At 39.0% G+C, this 27567-nt stretch overlaps 1 protein-coding gene across 1 annotated transcript; it reads left to right on the top strand.

Annotated features, from left to right (window-relative positions):
* The first annotated feature begins 576 nt into the window (after positions 1 to 576).
* Positions 577 to 27354, top strand: HAPSTR1 (HUWE1 associated protein modifying stress responses). Its single transcript, XM_077141851.1, has 4 exons — positions 577 to 803; positions 1411 to 1491; positions 12794 to 13069; positions 24639 to 27354. Exons 1-4 carry the CDS (start codon positions 578 to 580, stop codon positions 24881 to 24883), a joined length of 828 nt encoding a protein of 275 aa, XP_076997966.1. The 5' UTR covers position 577; the 3' UTR covers positions 24884 to 27354.
* The last annotated feature ends 213 nt before the right edge of the window (positions 27355 to 27567 follow it).

The raw sequence follows: 27567 nt of genomic DNA, 5'->3' as shown, positions 1-27567 counted from the left end.
GTATCCAGAGTCCCGCACGCGGAACCGGTCTGATCGGACCAATGGGGGCCCATGAAGCTGGCGCGCCCCAACGAGGCTGGGGAACCGGGCCCGAGTGGGCGGTGCTTCTCCAGTCAGCATGTGGGCGGGGGAGGGCGGGGACCATCAGCCGCAGAGGCGTCGACGACGGCGGCGACGACGACGTTCCTCAGTCTTCGGGGTGGGCTCGGCGGCGCAGGCCAGGCTGCGCGGAGGCCTGGGCGGTCAGCGGCAGCGGCCCTAGGAAGGCCGCGGCGCCATGGGGGGGCGGTAGGAGGACTCCGGCGGGCGAGGCGAGCGGCGGCGGTCACCGGGTCGCGGCGCCGTCCGGCGGGGCCCAGGGGTGGGGAGGCCCCGGGCGGGGGTCGTCCGGGGCAGCGCGGGGCCTTGGGGCGGGGCTCGTAGGCCCTGGGAGTGCAGGAGGCCCGGGCCGCCGCGAGAAGCCGCCGCCGGCCGCTGGGCCCCGCTGCTGGGCCCCTCGACGACGACGCTTCCGCGGGAGCCCCGCCTGAGGAGGACGCGGCGGCGGCGGCGGCGAGGCCGCGGAAGGCCGCGGAGGATGGAGGAGCGGAAGGAGGAGGGCGAGGCCGAGATCCAGGAGCACGGGCCGGAGCACTGGTTCTCCAAGTGGGAGCGACAGTGTCTCGCGGAGGCCGAGCAGGACGAGCAGCTGCCCCCCGAGCTGCAGGAGGAGGCGGCGGCCGCCGCGCAGCCCGAGCACAAGCAGCAGAAGCTGTGGCACCTCTTCCAGAACTCGGCCACCGCCGTGGCCCAGCTCTACAAAGGTGAGCGCCGCCGCCGCCATCTTGGCGCCTCCCCGCGGCCGCCGCCCCGGGGCCCGCAGCGGCCTCGACGCCCGGCCCGGTGGGTCGGAGGACCTGGGGGACGGCTGCCCGGGCCCCACCACCCCGGCCCCACAAGATGGCGACGCGGGCGGGGAGGCCCGCGGGGAGGGGCGCGGGGGAGGCGGCCCGGTGCCGGCAACCCGCCCGGGGGGCGTCCGGGGGTGGTGGGTCCTCCCGCTGCCCGGGTCCGGCTGACGGGTGCCCCCCAACCGCGGAGGGGAGGAGCCCCCAGTCACAAAATGGCGAAGGGAGGCGGCGGGGCCCTATTGTGCCCCGGAGGCGGCCTGGGGGCGGGGACTGCGAGAGGGGGCGCCTCCCTGCGCTGCAACCCGGCCGGGGGCTGCCCCTTTGAGCCCCGCGAGCTCCCCTCTTCCTCGCCGCGACCCCCTTCCTCGTCCTCGCGGTGGGTTTGGGATCCCAAAACCCTTGAACAAAATGGCGAAACCTAATATGGCCGTTCCGTGATGATTGACGCCCAAATAACATTTTTCTCTGTTTTTCTGTCTGTCGTTCGTTGTTTGTTTGTTCGTTCTTGTTTCCCATTCAGACCGAGTATGTCAGCAGCCAGGACTTTCTCTCTGGGTCCCCTTCCAAAATGCAGCCACCGCCGTCACCAATCTCTACAAAGGTAAAGATAACCTTGCTGCATTGGCGGTTAAAGGGAAAGGCAGCCTGCGTCAGGGTTTGTGTCTCTTGGGTTCCAAGGGTATTGGCCACTTTAATCTGGACACAGGTTGCGGGAGTGTGTTTGTATCTGCCCACCTACCCCGAATACTTTGTAATTTGAGAATTTTGTTTGTGTTCTAGTTAGGTCAGTGGTTCCTCCAACTTCAGGTGATTTTATCCAAATTTCTCTGACATTTGGCAATACGGCACATGTTTTTGGTTGTCACACAACTGAAGGAGGAGCTGCCCTTGGTTCCTAGTAGGGTAGAGGCCAAGGATGCGGTTAAATATGCAGTGCACAAGACGGTCCCTTGCCACAAAGACTTATCCAGCCCCAAATGTCAGTAGTGGGAGGAGTTAGCTGTGACTTGGAAGACCGTGAAGTCTAACTGGAAAACCCAGTAAAGAACAAGTTGATGGTGGTGTGCCACGGACAGAAGTGAATGGACTCTTAGAAGCAGCTCATGGAAAAGGTTCTAGAGTTAGGCAATTTAGAGATGACATCTTGATAGCATTTAAATGCTTTGAAAACTGGCTAGTTTGGAGTAATGTGTGCATACTACATCCTGCTTTTTAGCAACTTCATGGAATGTTTTCCTTAACTTTGGTTATAAATTGTTGGTAGGAAATCTGTGATCAGAGTTTGAGTTGATGTGCCCTTCATGCACAGTTGCCTTTTTGGAGTTAATTCCCCCCATTCTGTGATGATATGAAGATACGTAAGTAAACATTCTTGCCTGTTGGGCTCTCTTAGTGGGTTTAAATTTTTTTCCTTATTGGTTTTGAAGATTAGAAGTTTGAGTATGGTTTTGGCCAGGTTTCTGTGGAAAAGGGATTTGAATTTGACTTGTAATCTTAGTGAAAATGTAACTGCGACAAATGCTTTCTAACTCTAAAAAGCTGTTAATAGCAATGCTTTCTAACTCTAAAAGGCTGTTAATAGCGATGAAAGCGTGTGCATTTAAAAAAATGTCAAAATAGATCGAAAACCAGAGATGGGGAGTCTCCTTGATTCTCAGATTCTTATGCAAAAGTGTAAGAATATGCAAATAACGGCTGCATTCTGAGGCAAAATGTCCCTTATTGTGATATTTCTTGAAAAGACTGCAGTTCTTGGGACAGTAATTTGAGAATTGTAAATTGAAACTGTTGACTATCAATGCTAATTTTAGGGAATGAGAAACTAATAGTCAGTGCCTAACTGAGAAAAGGGAAACATAATGAAATGGTGTCTCAGTGGTCAAGTTTGATTTTATGTGGCTAAATTTCTTAAAACTTGACCATTGAATAAATTGCTTTGAAGCCAACATTCTCTCTGGAATTGCTGTTGGTTTTGTCCAGAAATGGAATTTTGAGTTAATACTCGAGACATTCAGTTTTTTTTTAAATCAGGTTTCTTGAAGTATAATTTATATACAGGAAAAAATCACCATTGTAGGCTATCTAGTTTATGTTTTGACAGACATTCTTTTAAGAGATAGTCCAGCCCCTTCTGCCTCTGTAGTCATTCTCTTCCCATGACTCCAACCCCTGGTAACCGTGATCTGATTTCTTTATAGTTTTCTCTTTACCGTAATGGCATTTATGCAGAATCATATGGTATGTGGCCTTTTGTGTCTGAGTTCTTTCACTTAGCATACTGCTTTTTAAGAGTCACATTGCAGGTAAAATAGTTCAGGACCTTTTTTCCTGAATACTTTTCCACTCTATGGCGGTACAATGGTTTGTCCATTCTCTTGTTGGAATTTTTGTTTAAAGGGGGAAGGCAACACATATTTTCAGTGTCTTTTTCTTAGGCTCTTTGCTGAGACCATCTACTGCAGAAATAGGAGTATTCTCTAACTTTTTTGTTAAGCTATTAACTGCAAAGTAAAACAAGCAGAGCAACAGAAACCTCTTGGTGCTGTTGTGCACTGATAGAATGTATCCCATTAGGACTGAAGCGTGCACTTTTCTTTAATGCTAACTGTCTGTAGAAGAAGTAGGGTTCAGAAATTGAACTTTGAAATAATCCCTAATTTGATAACTTCATTTGAAAATGCTTTATATTTTACAGGTTTTCTTCTTTGTTCAGAAAACTTTAAAGTATCATGTATGGTAATAAGATTATTGCATATGCTGGATTGTTGGCCTGAATTAGATTTACTTTGTATTCAATTTCTGTAAAAGGAAAAGCATCTCTCTTTACCTGACATGAATGGTTGATTGTTTTCTGAAAGCCGGTTGGGTAACGATATCTTATTCTTACCTGACTCAAGCAGCTTGTTGATAATGCTTAGCAGGTCCTCAAACTCTTCCTCCTTTTCAGGGTGTGGTTTTTAGAGAAGGACACAGTTGTAGGGATAATTGGTTGCCTTAAATAGAGGTAGTAATATTAGCAGGGCAGTGCCATAAATGCATGTGCCATTAAGTAGTGGTAAATTTAGATTATTCACAGTTCTGCTGAAATAATAAATGTAATTTGGGGGGGGGTATTTGGGGTATGCCTGTAAGTGGGCAGAACTCCTGTGTCTTGTGTAGTTAATCACTTACCTGACAAGCTAAAAATGGCTCATCTTGCCAGGGGTGTTTGACACTTAACCAGCTCAGAATTTTTAAAATGAGCACATAGGGAAGTCAGAATGAGGGAAAACTTAGCAAAGGGCGGGAGTCCTTTTGATTGCTGGTGGGTTTGTGGTTTGCTCTTTCGTTTGTTGGTTTGATTGGAATTTGACTAGAAGAATCTGGAGAAGAGTGAATTGGAGAACAAATGAGGACAGAATTCATCAGCATGGGGTGTGGTTCCTTCTCCTCCAGATAGTAGGGTCAGACTTCGGATTCCTTTTGTGGCAAGAAAAATGCTTGTTTCTACCTCAGTCTGCTAACTCTGAAGAGGGTGATTGATGTTTGCTCAGTACGAAGTGCTGTTTCGTCCTTGGCTTTTAGGACATTTTTTTGTATCTACAACTAAAGAAGGGAGTGAAAAATTAATGCAGTTTTAATCTAGTTAGGGTTAGTGCTTGCCCAAGCATGTTTGTATTTTCTTCTTAAATCTAGCCCCCAGCCCCTAGTTTACTTGGGTTATCAGTTTCAGTCTCTTACTCCTTAATTATTGGGACAGCATTCTCCTTATCTAATTCTAAATTCTTTCCACTGCTTGAAGCTCCTTGCTCAGTAGAGAGGTTGAAGAATTGATTATTGCTCTTTAGGGCAAGGCTTTCTTAGTAGCCCCATCTGGTCAGCCCCAGACTGGAGCCAATGCCTGATAGTCACTTCTTCTGGCTTCTCTAATTGTTTTTTTTCTTTGTTTTATGCTAAGCTCCGTTTGCCTTTACATTGTAAAACTGTGTTTGAAGCTGTAATTACATACTGAGTTCTGCCATATCTCTTCCTATTTGCATTGTAGGTGTTTCTGGTTTATATCCTTGAACAGAATTGGCCCCTAAGGTGGTGAGTGTTTGCAGAGGGTTAGTGTAGTGACAGGTTAAGAGTCCTGGAGTCTACTGCAGGATCCCTCTGAGTTCAGATCTTGACTGTCATATGTGTAGCCTGAGCAAGGAAACTCCATTGAACTCCTGGAATTTCTCAGATGATATGTAAATGGAGTTAATACCCCCAACCTATTGTAGAAGTTCAGTGTCTGATTTTAACATCTCGAGTTATTTTCAGATGTTTCTGGCTATGGATAGTGCTGAAGATGAAGGGAAGTAATTCTCGTTTATTTTTTGGCTTAGATCTTTTTTTTCTTGTGTCGGAGTAGGCTGGTGTGTTCTTGTTTCTTATCCTGTTTCCCTAAAAATATTCCCTAAAATACTCTATGTATTTGGAGTTCATAGGTGAGAACATAGTATGTTGCTTTTTAAGTCCTATTTTTGGGGCATCTTGATGCTAAATCCTCTCTATAATACGTTATCTCATTTCATGTGAACTGAGAATAAACATATGGAAAAGCTTCAGGCCAAGTGACCGGTGACTAATTTGTAAAATTTTTTCTACCTGGACACTGTATGGAGAATATAAGAATTTTTGCTTCTTCTGATTTGACTTCCTGTAACTATATTGTGACTGTTTGCTATAGAAATTATTATTGAGCTTTGAGCCTTTGTGCAAAATCACCTACGTAGTATGGTTTACAGTTAGAAACTTGTGAAGTGTTCAAATTTTATTTTTCACGCTGTTATGTTACAAGGATCAGTAGTATCAGTCATTCCTAATATCCAGTTTATTGATTCAATGTCAGTATTTATAGAAGGCAATAATTTCCCTATGTGTAATTTTTTTGTGAAAGGTTGTTTGACTGCAAATTCAGAAAACATAGTCAGGCTGTCTTCAGTGATGGGGACACGTATTGATGCATCTCTAGGCCAAAGGCCTCTGATAGGGCAGGCTTGGAATGACTTGATTCAGGCTCACTGGCCCTGCGGTTTTCTCTGCTTGGTATGAGCATGTGTTTCTTGTGTGTACATATGTACGTTTGGGTGTATGTTTTGTTTTTAGGCTAGTTCCTTGTTTTGGCAGCACGACTTGTAGCTCACATTTGAGGGTCACTTGCTGAAGCTTAAAAGAGCTCAGAATCTTCTTTTTCCCAGCAGATGTGTTCTACAATTTCTTGGCCAAGAGTTTTGGGTCACACACTTACCCAGAAACAGTATCTAGTCAGGATATGGGGTTATACCCATTAGTTTAGCCATGTATTCCACCCCTTGAGCACATGTGGAGAAAGCTACCTCCACAGCTTACAGTTGGTTTCCTGAACAAAAACTTGAATATATTTGGGGGTGGAGGGCAAGAATAGGTGCCACACAGGTAGCAAACAGTGGCTACTGTAATTCTTCTCTGGTTCTTGACCCTCGTTTTGTATATTAGATATACTTCCTGAGGGAATGCACAAACGTTATCGGGAAATAGTTTTATTTTGGCCTAGACGCAGGTCTTGGTTTCTTTGATCTTTGGTTCATATTGCATATGAATCATATGTAATATTTTTTTTCCTGTGGCAGACTGGTAGCTTAGTGTACATTTAATTCTTAAGTTAAAATACTTCTCAGAAGGGTTGATTTGATCTAGCATGTGCCGTTATGGTTTGTATATCCTTTTAGGAGATTGGGAGATGGCATATCTCTGTTTTGAGGAAGAGAAATATCTTGAAGAAGGAACTCTGTCACTTACCCAACCCTTAGGCAAGTCTGTTTGACAGCCTCGGTTCCTTGTTTGTGAAGTAGGGATATCTTGCTCTGGCTAACTCAGAAGGTTTATATCAAAGAAACTATTGTGAGCTGTGATTAATTTTGTATGTCATGTGAGAAAGTTCATTTGTTCTTCAATCCAGACATCAGTTTGATTCCCTCTGGTGGTGGGAGGAGTCTCAACAATGCTTTTGTGGTGAATATTTGGATTTCAAAAATCTCCTGAATTCATTGTCAGCTGATTTATTAAAAACATTTCTAAAAAATATGAAACATAGGCTGTCTGCTGTGACTCTTCTGTGTGAATCAGTGTTTTTTTTAAAAATCTACTAAATTTATTTTAACATTTGTTCCCCTATTATTTATTTATTTTTAAACCATATAGTTTACTCTGTTGATAAGGTAGATAAAAAGATAAAAGGATCATCAGACACAAGGTTTTCACAATCACAGAGTCACACTGTGAAAGCTATATCATTATACAATCATGGTCAAGAAACATGGCTACTGGAACACAGCGCTACATTTTCAGGCAGTTCCCTCCAGCCTTTCCATTACACCTTAACTAAAAAAGTGCTATCTATTTAATGCGTAAGAATAACCTCCAGATTAACCTCTGTTTGTAGTATCTCAGCCATTGACACTGTCTAATTTCCGTCAAACCTTCTCTCCCTTGATGTTGAGTCCCAGCTCTGAATCAGTGTTGTTTTTTTTTTTTTTGAGTAAGGAAATGAATGTGCTTGTGATTAAAGGTTAGATTGGCATTTTGATGTCCTTGGAGTTTGCCTGACCTTCACATTATGGCTCTTTTCCAAGAGGCTTTGACTTCAGTAAAGTAGTACTGGACACAAGACCCTCCTGCAGCTTCTGGGCTCTGTATTTCTGGGCCAGTGGCCTGAAGCTCATGCTTCTAGAATTTGGGTGTCTATTTATCAGGGTCCAGATGTGTTCAAAGCAGTCTTTGGATGAGAACCTTCTGGACGCCATCCTTTGGGAGAAATAATTCTACTGGACACTAATTTATGCTGTAATTACGCTAAAATGTAGTCTTGTGTTTAAGATTCTCCAATGAGTGTGCAAGCCTCTCCTACTTACTTAAAGGAATAATAGGAAGATTTTATTTTCAACCAAGTAACTGTTTAAAGTCCTAACTTAAATACTGTATTTTAAGTGCTTTACTGTGAGCATAAGACTTTCTATTTAAGGAAAAATAGAGGTGGATTAACTTGGGTGGTAAATTAATTGAACTTGGCTTTCAGAATATGCTATTTATGATACCCAACCAAGTTACCTCCAGCAGAGTGAAAGCATGTACCTGAAAAACCTTAAAATGTTGCATTTGCCTTTTTTCTCATGTACCTTCTGATCTGTAAAATTTAGTGTTAATAAAATGCCTGATGTTAAGTGTGCTCTTGGTTGATTCTGTTGTTGAGGCTTAGAATTTCTGAGGTGAAAGAAATGTCCAGTTAAATATTTTTTTTAGAAGCAGTTCATAGCCTACATAACTGTTTTCCATCTAAACCAGGTCAGTAGTGTGTTACTCCAGTCTGATTAAAAGCATCATCAGCCCTTTGCAGATTTGACTGTTGGGATTGGATTGCTTTGTTTCTTCAATCAGAATAAAATAAAAGGTTACTAAGCTCTATCCAGGATTGTCAGTTTTTTATATATTTTTGGAAGCTCTCTTTTCTTTATTCTGAAACAGATCAGATCATGTCAGTATTTTTAAAAACTATTTCACGTGGCACCTTCCCTTTGGCTTTTGGGTTTTGTATCAAATTTAGCATCTTATTTTTGCTATCTGTGGTTTGCCAGTTGTACATTTATTTATGCCTGCTTCTTTTTAACTTTGTACTATCCAAATTTGCTTCAGACTTTTTTGTTTCCCTTCCATGCTTCCAACTTTTTTCTCTATATGTTATTTCCATTTGGTCTTGAAAAATAAAATTTCCTCGATCATTCTGTTTGAAAGAGAAATTTCTTTAGTTAAGACCTTGACTAGAATAACTCTTTAAGGTAGGGCAGGTCTGTAAAAAATCTAGTTGCTTCTAGGTTTTAAGTTTCTTCCAGCTTAGTGGCTTGGTGACTTGATTTCTCTTTTTTTTCCTTCTTAATCCTGTTATTTATTGTTTGTCTTATTTGTTTTACTCATTTGTCCATACACTGTATAAAGAGAGTGCCAGTCACATCGTGAAAGTAATATAGTTATACAATCGTCTTTAAGAATCAAGGCTACTGGATTACAGTTCAGCAGTTTCGGGTATTTCCTTTTAGCTGTTCTAATACTAGAAACTAAAAGAGGATATCTATATAATGCCATAAGAATGGCCTCTTAACTCTATTTTAAATCTCTCAGCCACTGAAACTTTATTTTGTTTCAATTTCTCTTCTCTCCCTTTTGGTCAAGAAGGCTTTCTCAGTCCTAAAATGCCAGTTCCAGACTCATCCCCAGGAGTCATGTACCAAGTTGCTAGGGAGATTTAACACACCTGGTTGCTTTCTCTTAAAATGTTTCCAACTCTTTTAGAATCTGGCAAGGGTTAGATACTTTACAGCATCACCTTCCAGCTATCCATTCCACTACATCCATTTGTCTTTTTCCTGAGCCATGAGAAAGTGCTTGTGTAGTCCTCTTAAATGCTTACTTAACCTTTAAAATGGAGTTCATGCCCCTTGCTTTGTTCATGATTAAATGAGAAATCAGAAGACATTGGTTCACATTGTGATCTGGCTATTATTCTTGAGACTCTGGAAAAATCACCTCACTCTTGAGAGGACTTCTTGTTTTTTTTCAAACTTTCTAATTTATTTTTATTTTGTACTTCCTGATTTTCTTTCTTTTTTTTTAAATTTTGTTTAAGAAAACAAGAATACACTTAGAACGACCAATTTTTGGTTATCTTAGCTTAACCATAGGCATATTTAAATGAAGTATCCATATAATTGTAAAAGCTGTGTTTGTGCATGTTTCATAAACTGATTAAGGCAACAAGGAAAAAATCTACAAATTTGGATAGCAAAGTTCTTAAATTCTAAATGTTTAACACTAACTTAGATACCATTTAATCAGGTGTCAAAACTGATTTTTCAAAATGTCAAGTCCTAGGACTGCTTTTTTTCTTATGAAAAATAACATGCAAAAAAGCAATGCATTTCAGAGCACAGCACAACAGTTAGTTTTAGAACAGATTTCATAGTTTGGTATGGATTACAATTCCACAATTTTAGATTTTTACTTTTGTCTATTTTAAGATACTGGAGACTAAAAGAAGTATCGATTTAATGATTCAGCAATCATATTCATTTGTTAAAACCTACCTTCTTTGTATTACTCCACCATCACCTTTGATCTTTCTATCCCTCTTTTTAGGAGTATATGGACTACGTCCATTCTAACTCTTCCATGTTGGGGAAGGGGCTGTAAATATATGGGGTAGGGAGATAGAACTAGCTGGTGTTCTGGAGAGGCTGGCCTCTCTACGTTTCAGGACTAACCTGGTCCAGGGACCCATCTGGAAATTTCTGGAAAGTTACCCTAGACCATGGACTCTGTAGAATTTTATGTATTGCCCTAGGTTTTCTTCATGATTGACTGGAATGGTTTTGGTTGGAATTGGGCAAGTTATGCTAGGTAGCAGTGTCTTAAAGGGAGGACTGTTTTTTATATCTCAAAAATTAGAATAATCTTTCTCAGTGTTGTGATTGGGTTTAAATGAGAAGATATGAATGCACTCAGTGCATGACATACTGCAATTCTCAAATTGTTATATTCAAATCCCGGAATTATTTTATTTTTAAATCTGTTTAAAAGAAAAGACCATTTTTAGAGCTATAGACTGATCATCAGCTAAGGAGTAGGCATTATAAAGCTCTGCTTGTGCTGCCCTCTTGCCTGCTTTTTTCTCTGCAAATTCGTTTAGCTCAAGATCCTCTGGTGTCTAGATTTTATTGTCTTTTTTTTTTGTGAGTCAAATCCCTTCATTGTTTGATTATTACTCTTGTTTTCCAATCTACTCTAGATGTAGCAGAAAAGGAATTTACAAAAAAAAAAAAAAAATTGGAGCCAGGCTAAGTAATAGAGGAATGATTCCTTGTGTTATTCAATGATTGTTGCTTTTGTATAAGGATTGGGGGATAAAGGATCGCCAGCTTCTGAAATAACACTGAAGATACGTGGATGATTGGCTGCTAAAGCATAGCAAGTTAGTTGAAAATTGACAGCATTTAATTTTTATCTGATTTGCTGTGCTTTAGCAGCCAATCATCCACGTATCTTCAGTGCTGAAAATTAATTGCTGTAACTTAATTTTCAAATGATTTTCCAGTGAGATAAAACCTAAGAAGCAGGGATCACCTTATTGAAAACTCAGATTTAGTATATACAGGGGGCTCTTGTGAGTACTGGGAGACCATTCTGGAAAATTTTAAGGTGGAATCTTGGGAATGGTTATAAGTTACTGAAGGCTGTTGGGAATGAAGCAGAATGAGAGAGAAGTCTAGGGAGATGAATGAAGCTTTCTCTGTGTCTACGCTGCTGTTTGGTATTGGGGTTTAGTAGTCAATAAAAATTAATTTCCCCTTATTTATAAAATGCTGATTTCTGTCTTAACTTTCTTGGAGCTGATCCTGGCAGTGGAAACGTATCTCCAAAATGACGTGGTAAATGCGGGTGGGCGTGGTCTGAGTGAGATGCAGAATCTATTTGTTGAGTTATATGGTGCTTCTGCTTTGCTGAAGGAGAGAGCATTGTAGCTTACTGGGTAAGAGAAGAGTCATCTCTTTCCTATATTCTGTGGGGTAGAGAAAGGGATAATATCTCAAGGTACTCATATTACCCTTGTTTAGTCTTACGTGATGCTAGGTATAGGACCAGTAAACGCTTAATAATTATTTTTTGTTATTACTATTATGTAAACAAAGATTTTCTTCTAAGTAAAACATCTTGGTTTTTTGTATCATTTAGAAATTCTTTTTACTTATGCTCTCACAAGTTATTTTAGAGAATAGCATTTAAAAAATGGTGTTTTAGCCAAAGATAAGTGGTCCTTCTATTTTTGTTTCAAAGGGAATACTTCAAAAAAATTTTTTTTGTTCCTTATTTAATCAAGGTCACATGAAAGTTTGAAAGTAAATAGAGGAGTTAACATGATTTTTTCATGTTTGAAAGTAAATAGAGGAGTTAACATAATTTTTAAGAGACAATTTTTTAAATGTGAGAAGGCATTGCCTAAAATGATAAGGAAGGAGATGGTCAACATACCAATAGGTATATTGGTCTGATAAGAAATAGAATCTTTGTTATCTATGGAGATTACTTAGATGGTTAAAAACCTTTTATAGCTTCTCACTAAGTGCAAACAAATAATCCAAGAAAACGTTTTTTAACAGAGTGAAAAACAAATGCTTGTTTTTTTGTCTGTCTGTCTTTTTTTTCTTTTTCAAATTCTTGTTTTGAATGAAGATATATCTGTTAAGAAAACTATTAAAAATCTTATAAAATTATAAAATCTCAGCCAACCTTAACCATAACCAATAAAATTCACTTCCAACACGACTTCTATAACTTTCTAAATTCATTCATTTTGTCTTATACATTCCTGTTTCAAAGAGGATACTTTTTTTAAAAAACTTTTTTTTATTGTATAGTATAACATATCTACAAAACAAATAAAAAAGCAATAGTTTTCAAAGCACTCTTCAACAAGTAGTTACTGGACAGATCCCAAAGTTTGTCAGTGGCTACTATACCATCATCGCAGATTTTTCCATCTGACTGCTCAGTATAGGAGGCCAGAAGGAATAAATATTTTTTTCTCAAAGAGGATACTTTTGAAAGAACAGGGCAGAAGCTCTGAAGTTGTGATGTGTAAATTCTGAATTTAGAACATTGTTTCAATGAGCTGTTTTAATATTTCCAGCATGACTTTGAAATATATTTCAGCTTAATAGGTTATTAATAAGCTTAAAGAATATGCTACTTCATCTTGATAAATGGTAGTTTGTTTTGATTGACTTGTAAGATGGTTTTCTTTAGAAGAGATTATAGTATGGCTGTCTACTGATCATGATATATCTTTTCTTTTTCTTTTTTTTAAACAGAAAGCGTGGATACTCATCAGCGAAGTTTTGATATTGGAATTCAGATTGGCTATCAGCGACGCAATAAGGATGTGTTGGCTTGGGTTAAAAAACGCAGAAGAACTATACGTAGAGAAGATTTGATCAGCTTCCTGTGTGGAAAAGTTCCTCCACCTCGAAACTCTAGAGCTCCCCCAAGACTGACTGTAGTGTCCCCTAACCGAGCTACTTCAACGGAAACTAGCTCATCTGTAGAGACTGATTTGCAACCCTTCCGGGAAGCCATAGCTCTGCATGGTAAAGCCGTTTAAACATATTTCTTTGGAAAAAGGGTTAAGAGTGTGCCTGTGGACCCATTTTCACATTTAGAGTTAGGACCAGATATATTGTCTGTTTTGTTTTTGTCATTATAGTAAATACTTGCTCTAGAAATGTTTAAATAGAATGTAAGCTAAGCATTAAATGGGCAATTTTTGGACTGTCAGCCCATCTTAAATATTATGTTTTTAAGAAAGTTAGTTTGAGCTTATTGGTATTACACTTAACAGAATCCTTCTACAACATTGATTAGAATTTACTGCTTTAAATTTATATATTGTACATGTTTTCTTACTCATTTCTGAGTTAAAGAGGATGCTCTGTGTCTTAAGAATTCTGTCACATTTATAATTGTTTGGAGAGCCTGTTTGGTGACCAGGCAAGTAAGAATTGGGTTTGTTCTCATGGGACTACCCTTGAGGCCCTTAGTGATCTAATGTGCCTGTTGAGGGTCAGCATTGATGACCTCAGTAGGTGTATATAGAGTTAAGAAGAATCTTTATACCTATTGCTTTAAGCCTGTTGTCCCTTAGGTCTTTCTTGCATTAGTATCAAGACTGAGGTGAAATCACTGAATAAGTCCATATCACCTTCCCAGGCCAGACCTGTCATCAAAAGGCATTCTTGGCCAAGGAATTTGAGTATGAACTGGAGAAGCCTGGGAAATGGAGTCAGTGATAAGTCTGTTGTTGCTTTTTGCTCTCTAATGTAGGACTTCCAAAGTAGACAGGGTGCATTACCTTCTGTATGATGGAAACATAAAAGAAGAGCAGTGAAATAAGACTTGGTTGAAACCAGAATGAAAATGGATGGAGCAAGTGACTAACCAGATAGAGAAGCAATCAGTGATTTAGGTCTTAGTCCTTATGACATTTGTGGGGCATAGTGTAGGCCTTCTAAAACAAAATAATCTTGATATCAAAGTAGTAGGGTATATATAGAGGGCTTCTATATCATTGAAGCTTTACTGCTTACAAAGGTTTTTACTTTCTTTGCCAAACCTTGATTCCTGAAACCTCAGTCAGAACATGGAGTTGGAAAAAGTCAAATTTTTTTCTTGTTTGTGACAAATTAAAACAAACAAAAAACCTTTTATTGCAAGAAAATCCACAATGTATGGATGTAGTATTCAAGATTGCACACTGTTTATAATCTATAGAATGGAACAGTTGTGCCATTAGAGCTTTTGAAATTCCTGCAAAAAAGAGGTTGACTTGTTCCTATTGGATTTTTTGTCTAAGCTTCGAAAAACAATTGTACATAGTTGTCAGATTAATTTAAGTGCATGGTAGAATTTGATGTAGTTATCTCTCCTTAAGGATTCTGATTTTCTTTATCAAGTGGCTTTATGATTCATTCCAGATTTAAAGTAGTTTCTGTATTATACTTTAGAAGATGGTTTCAAGAGATTAAGAAGTCATGTTTGTTACAAGATCTTAATGTGGTAGTACACATAGTAAAAAGAACAAGCCACCCTCCTCAAGCCATTTCCCTATTCCTCATCCCCATTTCATTTTTCTTAAATTGAATGTGTTGGATTTATTATTTTCCTAAACTTTCAGAGTTTTAATGATTCAGTTTTAGGGAAGGGACTATATAATTTTGACTTAGTTTACTAAGTTGTGAGGGTATAAAAGTTAAAAATAAAGCTTTGTGTAGAGAAATAATCTTTTCCTTGAGTAAATTTAAAATAGTGTTGATCCAGAATATATTGATTTAATGTCCTGTTATCTTAGGCCTTATACACCAATTTGAAGTAGTTAGAACAGTGTTGTGGTGAAGTGATAAGGTCCTTTGAAAGAGCCTACAAAAACATGAATAGTACTGTTTTGTGCTGTAGTGGTTGGAGAGAATTTCAGTGTATTGGAGAAGAGTACTATCTGATTGGGGTATTTAAAGAAAGTAATCTTGATGATTTTTAATAGTTGTGCATTGTTAACTAAATGCAAATTAATGCAAGAGGTATCTTCATGAGCTGTTCTGTTGAATAGTCTAAATTCAAGAGAAGATTGTCAAAATGATTTTCAAAAGTATTTGAAAACATTTAAATTAAATTAAATTAAATATGCCAGGATTCAGTCTTGCATATAAATTTGCCTAGATAAATTTGTGAAGTAGAGGTGAGATCAAATAGAACTTTTTGGAATTCTTCAGTGGAGGGAAGAGTGAAGTTTTGAGAGTGTGAGGGGACACAGGAAAAGGATTGGTATATTGAGACTTAAAGTTTATAACCAAAGTACAAATGAGTGTAGGAGGTCACATTGATTTATTCTTTCATAGACCTCGTATCCTACCCCTTTATAAGAGAGGATAACCCTTTTACTTTTTTACTCAAGAACCATATGAGACATCACCCACCTCACTACCTTTACCAAATGCACCCCATACCTACCTAAAAATATGTAGATAGTGAGGGTGTGACAGTGAACAAGATAGCCTGATTGGCCTTGGAGCCCAGTATAGAGAGAGAGACTCAAGAGAACAGGTTTGATCAAAACCACATCAACTAGTGGTTATTTGGGATTTAAAGAATATAATCCTGTACCTTATCTTGGTGCCTTGTCATTCACTGAGAGCTGAATTAATAACTGGCATCTTATTTTTATGTAAACAAAATTTCAGATAGACCAAGAATCATCTGAACAATTTTGTGGTTTTCTACTTATCTCTTTTGGATTATTTTTCTTCTCATTCTTTCTGTTCTAGAACTTCTCCTTTTCTTGGCTTCTTTTTTATGCTGCTTTATAGCCTCTTGATCTTTCCTTAGGTTCTTTCACAAACATAAATTACATTCCTGAAGATTCTAGCCTCACCTGGCTCCTGCAGTGCCCTTCAATAGCCATTTCTCTTAACAGATTCCCTCTTGTCAGTGATGACTTCCAAATCTATACCTCTGCGTTAAACTCTCTTTTCTGATTGCCAAACATGGATATCCCATTGTCTCCTCGTGGACTTGTCCATTAAGTGTTCCATAAGCATTTGTCTCAAAGACAAAATCCTAAGCTCGACTCATCCATTTTCCCTTCAACAATAATATATTTCTTTTTCTCATTTAACTATTTAGCAGACGTGTATGTCGCAGATTCTGGGCATTTTTTGAAATTAGAGTGCTTCCTTTTTCTGTTGAGACAAAATGCGTACTTGGATAATTTATTCTAATGTAATAAGCATGGTATGTGTAAGGTATTCTAGGGGCAGGAAGGGATATTTCATAATGCAGCCTAGCCATGGGTTCTTAGAAGACTTGATGGAGGAGGGTAAGCTGGGACTATTAGAATAATTCTGTTCCTCTGCTGGTCTTCTCGCTTCCCACTTCTGACCTGACTCAGTCTCCAGTCCATCTTTCATGGGACCAGTGGAGTGATCTTTCTTGTCATTCTTCTGCTTGAAAATAGCTCTTTGTTTCCCTGTGACCTTGAAAGAGTCTGGTCAGAAATCAGCATGACATTGCAGTACCCTTATGATGTAGTTCTCAGCCTTGGGTCCTAGCACTGTCATATAATCTAATACCTCCATGCTGTTTTACAGGCTTTTTCTTCTGCCTGCTTATCCTTTTTTTTTAAGATTCTGTGATGAAGTTTTCCTTGAGTTCTTTCCATTTCTAGAACCTTAACTCTGCTTCTGCTGTCCCATTTTGATGTGTTTCCTTGTCTCTCTCTCCCAGTAGACTGGGACTATGTTAGAGCAAAGATCTTGCCTGTCTTACTCCTTCTGGTGTTTCCAGAATTTAGCAAGGAATCTGATGTAGGTGTGTGCTGAGCTTAACACAAGTGCTCAGAGGTCTGTTGAGTGAATGAATTCAGGGGTCCAGAGGACTTCTAGAAGAGTAGAGGATTAATTAATAAAACAGTCAATCCCCTGGTGACTGCAAATAAGTGTAGATTCTAATATGTGTGTACCTTGCAGCTTCTCAAGTTAGAGTAATTGCAACTTTTAGAGGGGCCTGAGGATGATCCACTATTAGATCTACTTTTCTAATGTTTGCTTTGCTGGCTCCTTGCTAAGAAGGCTGTCCTTAATCCTTGTACCTTCCTTGGGTTATTGCCGTTTTATTGACAGACTTATTTGGCCCAAGATCAAACAGGGTAGTAAGTGGTAGAATAGATATTCTGCTCTGCCTGACTCCAGAATACATAGGCTTAATCATTGTGCTTCTCTATATTTGCAGATTTAGGGTCCTCTCACCTCCCACACCCTTTGTTAGGGTGGGAATGGATTGGGATAGGAAATATCTCTAGGCTTATTATTTTTTTAAATATAAGGATGTCTGGAAATACATGAATTTCGTATTTCTTCCTGGAACTTTTTCCCATGAATCTGAATAAATAGGTTTGAAGAGGAATGGTTTTTGCTGAGTTTTTGGTTCACTGTAGTAGAAAGAATATGTAGGCTCTGGAATTTGAGACCTTAGTTCTGATCCAAGCTTTTCCATCCACTGTATAACCTTGGGCAAGATGCTCAACTTCTAAGCCAGTCTTTGTGAAAAGTGATATACTTAAGTTTGTGAGGTATTGTAGATTAAATAAGAATTTAAGAAATTATCCACCTTACTACAACACTAGATATGTAATCTTTGTCTTTAGAGAAGGAAGAATTCTGGTTAGTTCTAGGTCTCCTAGTGTCTGGAAGAAAGACATTGTAAACCTCAATTATTAACTACTTATATTACTTGCTAAAATCTTGAACTTCTTTCATGTTGATGGGCCAGTGAAGTTGGTTACCTTCTCATACTGGATAGACAGATTCTGGGAGCTTCAATTGCTGAAGCCAGTGCTGTGTCTGGAAAGCCTTAGATTGAATTTTGGTCTCCTTATTCTCAATTCTTTTTGTCATCATGGGGATTAGGAGGAACAGCGTCCTGAAAAGGGCATGCTTTCAGGGAGTGGGGGAGGGCGCCAAATCAGTCACTCATTTGATAATTTTATTCAAAGTCTAGCTCTTTCATTCAAATCAACTCAAACTTTGTAGGTTGCTGGCCCTGCTTCAGACTCTCCATAAATACCAGGCATTTACTTAGGTTCTGAGAGTGATTTTGATGACAGTTGGAATTAATTGCTCATTGGGCCTGTCTGGGTAGGCTCCCAGGCATAGAGGGTCAGGTGTCTGTTAAAAAAAGCAGTCAATTCAAATGCCATTGGATTTAAGGTAGTACCTTCCCTGATTTTAAGTTGCTTTGATGTTTAAGACAAGATTGAGACATTGAACTCCTACATTTACTAGCATAAGTTTTGAAAGGGACAAGGAAATAGGACATTGGAGAATTTTTTGAAAAAAGGAAAGAAATGAAAAGATGTTTTTACAAAGGAAGTACTCAGGTGAGAGAAGAAAACAGTGGTTCTTTGTTGTTTGAAGTCTTTTGGGTTTGTGAATATGGTATTATGAGTTCTGATTTGTGTAATCAAAAAGAGTCAGAAGGTGTGGTCATTTAAAAATAAAGCAGCTATTATTATTCTATAGCTATTCCTGTCTTCCACCTTTTACTGATCACAGTCCGTAATACCAGGGCAGCTCCATTAGAGGTTAGTGAAAGGGGGAGGTCACAGAGATGAGCCAAATGGCTCCTGAAGGAGGGACTTGCCTGAGTGTTTAATAGACAGTTTTGGGCAGTGGTGTTGAGGGTTTAGTATCATTGCCTTGGGTGTTAGGCCCCATTCTGGCTTGCTTTTTTTTTTGTCTGAGATAATCTATCTTTGGGCTTAATGGGGATTTTAATTTTCTTAAATCATTGTGTTGCCTGACATTCTTGGATCTGAAGAAAAGTGCAGTTTGAAATTGGTATTGGGGCACAGCGATCAGAAAGTAATCTTTATCCAGAAAAGTTGAAAGGAAAATTCCTAGCTTGTCACACCCAAAGTGTAAAACAAATAATACTTTCTTTCCCTAGAGTTTATGGAAACGCTGGGATTCTAGACTGCCCAAACCGATAGGATTTTCTTTATTCTCTTGAACACAGGTTATGGTGGATTTTTTTTGTCCGAATATTCAGTATCCTATGTGTGCATCCGAGGGATAGAAAAGGGAAGTTAACAAACTTGGAGGAGAATGAACCTGGTCCCTATTAGTTGTGACCCTAGATAAAGTGAGATTATCGGTTTTAAGAAGCAAATCAAGTTTTTTTGGTAAGCCCTTAAATAACAGTAAACATTTATTATCTCCCAGTTTCTGTGGGTCAGAAATTCTGGAGCAGCTTAGCTGGGTGGCTCAGGGTTTCTCATGAGGTTTCAGTCAACGTAAAAGTTGACTAGGACTGAAGAATCCACTTCCTCTCTCTGTACCTCATTCTCAGGGCTCTGGGCAGAGGCCTCACCTGCTCTCCGTGCAGACCTTTCCTAACAACGTGGTGGCTGCTTCCCCCAGAGCCAGTGATTTCCAGAGAGAAAGCCAGGGAATCCCCAGTGCCTTTCGTGACCTTCCTCTTTGGAGTCCCTGGGAGTATTAGACTCCTTTTGCGGAGGAGAGTGGCAGGGGTGCATGTATTTGAAAACCCAGAACAGTCTGTGCTCTGGCCACAGTAAGAAGATTCTTAGTACATGTGTTGATAGCTATTTAACAGTAAAATGTGTTTTAAAAAATTAATTGGAAATTGGGATGTAAGAGATTAATGCATCAAAGCAGTCTCCATTGCTTAAGATGAATTATTTCAAAGAATCTTCTTCAGTTAAGTTTTCTTTGAAGGTAGAATTTGTAAATTCTCTCTTTTGTTTAAACCAGTCTCTGAGAACAAGAACAATTAAGGCAGTTAAGATAGCATTAAAAATTTAGGGAAAGAGTTGGTATTTCTGTATTACTAAGATTAGGAATCAGCTACTTGAAGTTTCTGTGGATGGGTTGGCAGTAGGTAGGACTTAAGCTTTTCCAACACCAGTGATAAAAAATTTGACTTGAACCTGGAATAAAGTTTTCTTGAATGTTTTTTCCATTGAGGAGAAAAATGAAGGTCATGTGGTTATGCCTCAAAGCCAGTCTACTCTTTTGGATATACTTACTATTCATTGACAGTTATGAAGCAGTTTCCTATCTGTTAAAAGTTTTTAAAACTAGTTTTCTGATTTAATAAATATTAATTTCTTGGAAAACTTGAAAAATTTCCGAAAAGTAGTATCTTGTTATCCCACTATATGGATATCACTGCAGTTTTAAATGTTTGGTGCATTTTCTTCCAGTCTTTTTTTCCAATGTATAAATTTAAAATTATTTCATAGTTGAGATCACACTGCTTAAATGGTATTGTATCTTGCTTTTTTCGTTTTAACTTAAACGTCGTGAGGTTTTTCCCATGGCATTAAAAACTGTCTGAAAAATTGAAAGCATTTCGGGCTGTCAGCATAACTGAAAATGTTTTCTTGGTATGACACATGTATCTTTGTAATTGGTTTGATTTAGTGTGCTTTACTTCAATAAAAATTCAGTATTGCAATTTACAGATTGGGGTGGGGAGTGCTATCTACTTGGAATTGCCAAAGTCAGTACAGCTCCTTTAACAGTTTAAACTGCCACCTCCACTTTGTTTAAAACACTACATTTACATGAGTGCTTGGCTTATCATACTGAACACAACTTGTGCAAAGGAAGCAATATACAGTTTTGTATAGTGCAGTTCATTTCAAAATGCAAGAATGACAGTTTCTTAGGGCTCCCTGTCAGGTGTTAATCACTTTCTTCATGTTGGGAACATTTAAAACCCCTTCTTTCTTCTATGGGAAATGAGAAAACTGGTGGAGCAGATCTACAAAGGGCCCTGAGTCTGTGCGAAGAGTATCAAAACAGCCTGACTTCTACTCTCCACGCCTGGCCCTCTTCTCACAGGTGCTTAGGGGGTTGGCAAGTAAGTAGAGAGTTTAGCTACAGCCTCAAGGCTGTTGGTTCCTGGACTGAGGAATTATGATGGCCCGGTTCTGAATTTGCTCTTTCTTCGCCTGTGTGTGTCCTGACTATGTTGGTAAACTGGGATTATGTGTAATTTGAAACAGAATTTCTTATTACTCTGAGCATGAACAAAAACAATAGCTGTGTGCTACTATTAATATTTAATTGCCATGTAACTTGGATTCCTATAACTTGGACTGTAAATTTGTTTCAGAAGTGGAAGTTTTATTTTCAGAGTATGATTAAATCACCCTAATCTCTTTTGCACTCCTGCACTAATCATTAAAAATGGATGCAGAAACTTTGATAACTTTATCTTGTATTAAGCAATTCAGACTTTTCTGTCTAATCATAACTGCTTGTTCTGCTTTTGTCAATTGATATTCCCATAGCCCTTTTGAAAAAGTGTGTTTTGGTAGAAATTAAGTTGTACACCTGCAGGATGTACAACTTAGTTTTCTGTTCTGAAGCATATTTGGATCTTCTGTATATGTATAGGCCTGACTGTTCATGTGGCTCAGCTAAGGTTTCTTAAAACATCTTTTAGTAGCTGTCATTGGTATATAAAATAAAATTTGGGTTGTTTAAAATATATATTTATTTTGGTTGTTAATCTTAATTTTTTTTGACACTTGTGAACAGTGTTTTTGGGGAGATTAGATAGGCAAACAAAAGAATTTTCACTGCTATGAAAGTAGATAATTAATAGGTATTTACATTGTGATTTTACTTTAGCTGTTAAGCCCAAATCATATACCCAGCAAAAAAATTACGGTTATTCTGGAAGTTACTCTTTAATATTCAAATTGATCCACTTGATGTTTAGTATCTCTTTTTTCATGGAGAATAGTAATTTGAAACAATTGGAAACATTGGCTTCAAGTGCTGGTCTACTTCTGGGTGGAATGTTTTTTTTTAGCTGTGTTATTTGTCATAGGTATTAAGCATACTGCCACGAGACTCTCCTGTGTTAAGAAGAAAGAAATTAGGGTGGGGTTTGTCATTCTTTTTGTGGCTTTAGATGGTAAAGGGGATCCTGAATTAATTACTGAAGTAGCCTAGTTTATTGCTGAATGTCAATGTTTCAGTATAATTATCAGAGCCTCTTGCATTGGTAAATAGTTGCAAAAAATTTATGGTTGAAGGTATGTGGACACCTTTTGAGAGTAAGTTAGGGGTGCAGGATGAGAGGGGAAAAGGCGCAAAGCTCTTCCCTCAAGAAGTTTACAATCTTGATGGAGAATTTGGAAAAAAAAAAAAAGGGTACAACAAACAATTCAGTCTACAACTGAAATCGATTTAAATGAAGTCCCACCTGGATTTATTTCATGGCATTGGAAAGGTGAATAAACATCTACAGCTGAGCCTTGGATTTCAAAACATGGGGTAGGACTTGGAAGCATTATTTTTCTTCAGAATTTATTGAATATTATGTGCCAGACTCTGTGCTAAGTTCATTAGAGATGAAAAGCTACTGTCTGTAGGAAGAGACAGACAATTGAAAGTGCTATTTAAAAAATCCCCCACTCCCTACCTGCATGGGCTGGGAAAGAGGGTGAAGGTTTTAGGTTTGAGATCTCTCCAGTAGATATCTAGGACTAGGGATGGGTCCTTATTAAGCTCGGGAGGACTGTCTGCCCTCGTGGTACTGATTTGGAAAACACTGATGCTGAGCGTAAGGAGGATTTCATCTTGGGTGATACCAGCCTGTCAGGCAGAAGAGAATCCCACAAAGGAGAAGCAGGAAGGAGCTGAGAGTTTGAAGCAGGAGGGAAGAGGAGCCAGCAAAAGATTGAGGAGAGGTAGGAAAACCAGGAAAGAAGCTCAGTGTGGGTTGTGTGGAGGAGATAGGGCACCTCAGGTAGCCAGGTCTGGCCCCTTGAAGGAACTGCGAATCATTTCATATTGGTAGTGTATTAACTGGTGGGCATGAATGAGCAAGAAGTAGGGGGAAGGTAGCTGTTAAAGGAGATGGACTCCTAGACCTTGAAGCCACTTCCTTACATAAATAATTTGGACCATAAGAGAAGTGGCAAAGTAGATAGCATTTGAGTTTTGAGTCCCAGCTCTTGCTTACTAGCTGTGTGACCCAGCAGTGTGACCTTGGCTGATTCTAAAACATTTTAAGCTTGGTTTCTCATCTGCAAAATGGCAATAATGTATGGTGTCATAGGATTATTTTGAGGATTAAATGATAAAGTACTTATTGTAGTGCCAAACACAGTAACTACTCCAGTGTTAGTGTTTGTATTTTCTTATTTTTAAAAATTGATACCAGCTTTTGGCAGGTTTAGTGCTAAAGAGAGGGACGTGTTTGGATTTGGGCATCCGTGCATCTCCTGTAGATGCAGAAGAAAGCTTAAGTGAATTAGTGTGAAAGAGCCAGAAGATCATGGAGAGAGGAGCTCAGAGTAGAGCTAGGAAGACAGGAGGTCTTTTGAGACCAGGGATTTTTCTCCAGAAGATTTGTAGTGTGAGAACAATGTCAAAGGAAATGTATCAGATTTGATGTGGTAGGAAGCAGAGTCCTTTTTCAGTTTACTGTTCAAATTTAAACTACATATTTACAGAGTGCAGAGGAATGGGCCCCTACCAAATCCAGCCTCTAAGCTTTTTTAAAGTTTCAAGATCTAAGTCCTTTTCTTTAGAAACTCCAATTACACGACTAGACCAAGTTCTATAAATTTATTCAAGCAATAACAAAATCCCTATGTGAGGTTAGAATGTCACAAGAGGAAATTCTTGAGGAAAATCCACTGTCAGTATCATTGAGTCTTTTAATTTAATGCCGTGGTGTATGTTTCCTGGCCTACCTTAGGCTTTTCACAGGTTTAAAGTAACCCTAAACATCTAGGAGTGGAAGTTAAATTGGGTTCCTTATCTCTTCCAGGAGCCGAAGGATTGTGTCCAAAGATGGGTGCTTGGTGTATTCTGCATTGAAATGACTTTTCACTTTGAACACAAAGCATCAGGATTCCTTACATGACCCTTGCCCTCCCCTCTTTTCTAAAGAATTACAGAGAATTTTGATGAGGCATCTTTAGGGTGTATCTACCAAATACAGCCCAGACCTTGGGTGATCAGACAGATTCAGTGATCAGTGCAGGCCCACTTTGCGCCTTTGTCCTGGTATAATTTCTAATAGTTCCCTTTTCAGGTTTGAGAGGATATGGTTTTGGATGATAAATTATGTGGGCATTTCATTTAGAGGAGGGGATATCATAAACCCACTCAGGCCTGAAAATAATGTGTGTGTGTTCCCCTAAAATACACATGTGCCATCAACCCATGCATGCACCCACCTGTCAGAAGTATCTGCTGTAGTGGTGACTTGGACAGCCAAAGTGCCCTACTATCTGAAGCAAGCACTTTATGTCCTCAGGTATAAGTTGCATATGGTACCTACCTGATAGAGTAGAGGGGAGAATGTCATGATAATATAGCCCGTACACCTAGCACAGTGCTTGACTCGGTCAGCTTCCAGTAATTGACAAGTTACCATTACCGATAAAACGTGTCAAAGCTAGATGATTTGATTTTAAAGAATAAAGCTTATCTGCTCCCCGGTGACCCTAATAAAGATAAACATCCTTTGACATGGCGACGTGAAAAGAGTAAAGTGGGTTGCTTTCAAAAGGGTTAAATGATTGAGCAACTCTAAAACCTTTTTTCTTCTTCCTAGGTCTTAGTGGTGCAATGGCTAGTATAAGCGTGCGTTCGAGTACCCCAGGCTCTCCTACACATGTAAGCAGTGGATCGAATGCTAGTCGAAGGAGAAATGGACTCCATGATGTCGATTTGAACACTTTCATATCAGAAGAAATGGCACTCCACTTGGACAATGGTGGAACTAGAAAGCGTACCTCAGCCCAGTGTGGCGATGTCATTACAGACTCACCAACCCATAAACGCAACAGAATGATCTAAACTGCAAACATTTTCACACCCACCATGCTGCTTGAAAGCCACTTGATCCTCAACATATACTATTATTGCAAAGGAAACATGAGGCCATCTTCCCTTGTTCACTGTTTGAGACAAGTGAATTCTATAGTGGTTGCCATAAAAGGAAGTTCTAGGTATTTGCAGTAGATGCCTCTTGTAACTATGGCTTTCTCAAAACTATAATCTTAGCAGAGGACATCAGATATTGTGTAGTCGTTAGCAAGATCATCATAGGCAAACATATATCCGTTCCAAGGCTAAAAGTGACCTTAACTATATTTATTCTCAAAAGGGAAAGGAAAAAATCAGATGTTTATTTGATTATAGAATGCCTTTTTTGGGGGGGGGGGGTCCTTCATTTCCTGCTTTGTTGGATATTTTGCTTCAACAGTATTGCCAGTTTCCTAAAATTGTCTAAGACATGATTTGGTTTCCTTGTCAAATCTGCAGGCTTCCATTTTCACAGCAGCAGTCACTGTACCATGCACCTGGCTTTTATCTGTTGACAGTGTGCAACTTCTAATTATGGGACTGTGCCCTGTTTTTAGTTTTCAAAACAGTTTCTAATTCTGGTGATTGTGTGATGTGAAGAGGTGCTATGAAGGTCATGCAATTAATACTTAATATTGAATCAATACACAGAACTTTATTGGATTCACTTTGTGTGTATTAGTGCTCTAAAAGTAGCAATATTATTAAACTGCCCCAGATTAACCCCGTAGGCTTTTAAGAGATTCAGTTTTAAGACGAGAACTACTTTCCATGTGGGGTACTTATCCTTATGGTAAATGTAAACATGTAGACTGCATTCAAGGTGACCTGAAGTTGAGAGGTCATGAACTTTGAGAATGGGCTTCCTTTTTCCTTCAGTATTAGTGAGAGGGAGATGGATGGTGGGGAGGTAGGGTAGGGTAGCCTTTGTAGCCCGCTTCACAGTTTTCATGAGTGCCCTACTTTGTGCAGTTTCCACTGGAATGGATGGAAGATAAAGGCCTGTTATAACTTCTGATAATGTGATCATAGCTTAAAATAGCAAATCCAACTCTCTCATCCCTCCAGTCCCTCTCCCTAAAAAGTACAGTTTGGAATCTTATTCTGGAAAAGATAGAATCGCATGGAGGTTCTCTAGATGTTAGGTCAACCTAAATAAAAGTTCTCAATAGATTCTTCTTTTGAGTAAATGTAAGACCTCTTGTAGCTACAATGTTTTAGAGCATGTTTCATCTTCGTTTTTAATAATCTTGAACTGAATGGTAGTCTTCTTTAGATGAAGAACTGATGTCAGCCTGCCGGGTACTGTAATTTATTCTATCATATTATTATATATCAAGTAGGACAGTGAAAAATGTTTCCTTGCAAACTTGTAGTCCAGTATCAGTTACTTTCTATTTTTATCCTTAAAAGACCATTGCAAATCAGTGTAAGGGGTTTTCCAGTAATTACTCAAAGCACTTTGTTAAAGTTTGCAATTTCTTCAACCGTTTAATAATATCTTTCTGTGAAGAAACTTTGCTAAGTTAACCATAATATTCATTGACTGGGTGGGATGTGAATGGAATATTAGAAGTGTGTGAATTGAAGTTCTGTATTCATTATAGATATAGCCCTTATTTAAAAAAGTGAATTCCATACTAAAACTAGGAATGTTAAGTGAGGTATTTCTAAATTTTTGTAAAAGTGAATCATTTTTTGTTTGAATATAATAGCAGGAAGAATTATAGCAATCCGTCATATTTTACCTGAAATGAACAAGCCTATGTATTATGAATACTTTCAAACTTCCCTTTGGAATATAGGAAGAAATGCATTTGGAATTCAACTCTTTGTTTTTCTATCGTTGTAAATTTAGATTTTGGAATTGGGGTCTGGTGATGTGATGTGTTGTTCGCGAATGGCCAGAGCTCCTATTCCTAAAGGATTTTGAGATCGAAGAACACATATTTAATCTCCCCCCTTTATACCTTGGTTCTAGTTCCTCTTTCCAGGTTGAATAACATTTTTTCTTTTTGTTTAAGTTGGTGCTCTGAAGCTTAATCTCAGTACCCTTTACTCTCAGTTGTCAAAATTTGATATAAAACATGTGCCATTTTCTTTGGTGAGAGAAAGCAGGTCTAAATGTCTGCCAGAACGCAATTTATATGCCTTATTGGCTCCATTAAACTTTTTAAAAACTTTAGCTTTGGTTAATTTTTTCTATGGTATAAAATCTCAAATGCTGTTCATCACCTATTGGAACTTCTTTCCCTTTCTCTGTCCCATTGCTGTCACTAACCCTGAGAGCCACAAATGGAAAAGGAAATAATTTTTCATAGATTAAAACTGAGATCTGACAGCTAGACTTTGAAACCTTTCGTTTGCCAGTTTGGATGCAAAACGAGTTATGAAAATTGCATATTTATGTGGTACTTTTTTTTTTTCAAAGACTTTTGCAGTCTCTTGAAAACAATGTGGGCTGAATTTTAAAACAGTTAAAAGTTTGGGGGAACATCTTAAGCTCTGATTCTTCTAAAATTCGTAGCTCATTAGTTCTGTCCCCCTAACTTGGCATGAGTGGGTTCAGTACATCCTTATACAGCAGTGTTCTGAGCATGGCTAAATTATTAAATGATAGCATTTAGTATTTTATAGAGTAAAATTAAAGGAAAACATTTGGCTGAATCTAAAGA

Source organism: Tamandua tetradactyla, chromosome 23 (assembly GCF_023851605.1).
Source record: "Tamandua tetradactyla isolate mTamTet1 chromosome 23, mTamTet1.pri, whole genome shotgun sequence".
Taxonomy (NCBI): Eukaryota; Metazoa; Chordata; class Mammalia; order Pilosa; family Myrmecophagidae; genus Tamandua; species Tamandua tetradactyla.
Note: the sequence above shows the minus strand (reverse complement) of the source record. Positions and strands in the feature narration are given on the sequence as shown.

What these genes read in the sequence shown, in the direction of transcription:
- HAPSTR1 (XM_077141851.1), top strand. Translation starts at nt 578, where the DNA reads ATGGAGGAGCGGAAGGAGGAGGGCGAGGCCGAGATCCAGGAGCACGGG. An exon ending in CGTGGCCCAGCTCTACAAAG is followed by an intron (nt 804 to 1,410) that starts GTGAGCGCCGCC and finishes TTTCCCATTCAG; the next exon opens with ACCGAGTATGTCAGCAGCCA. An exon ending in CGTCACCAATCTCTACAAAG is followed by an intron (nt 1,492 to 12,793) that starts GTAAAGATAACC and finishes TTTTTTAAACAG; the next exon opens with AAAGCGTGGATACTCATCAG.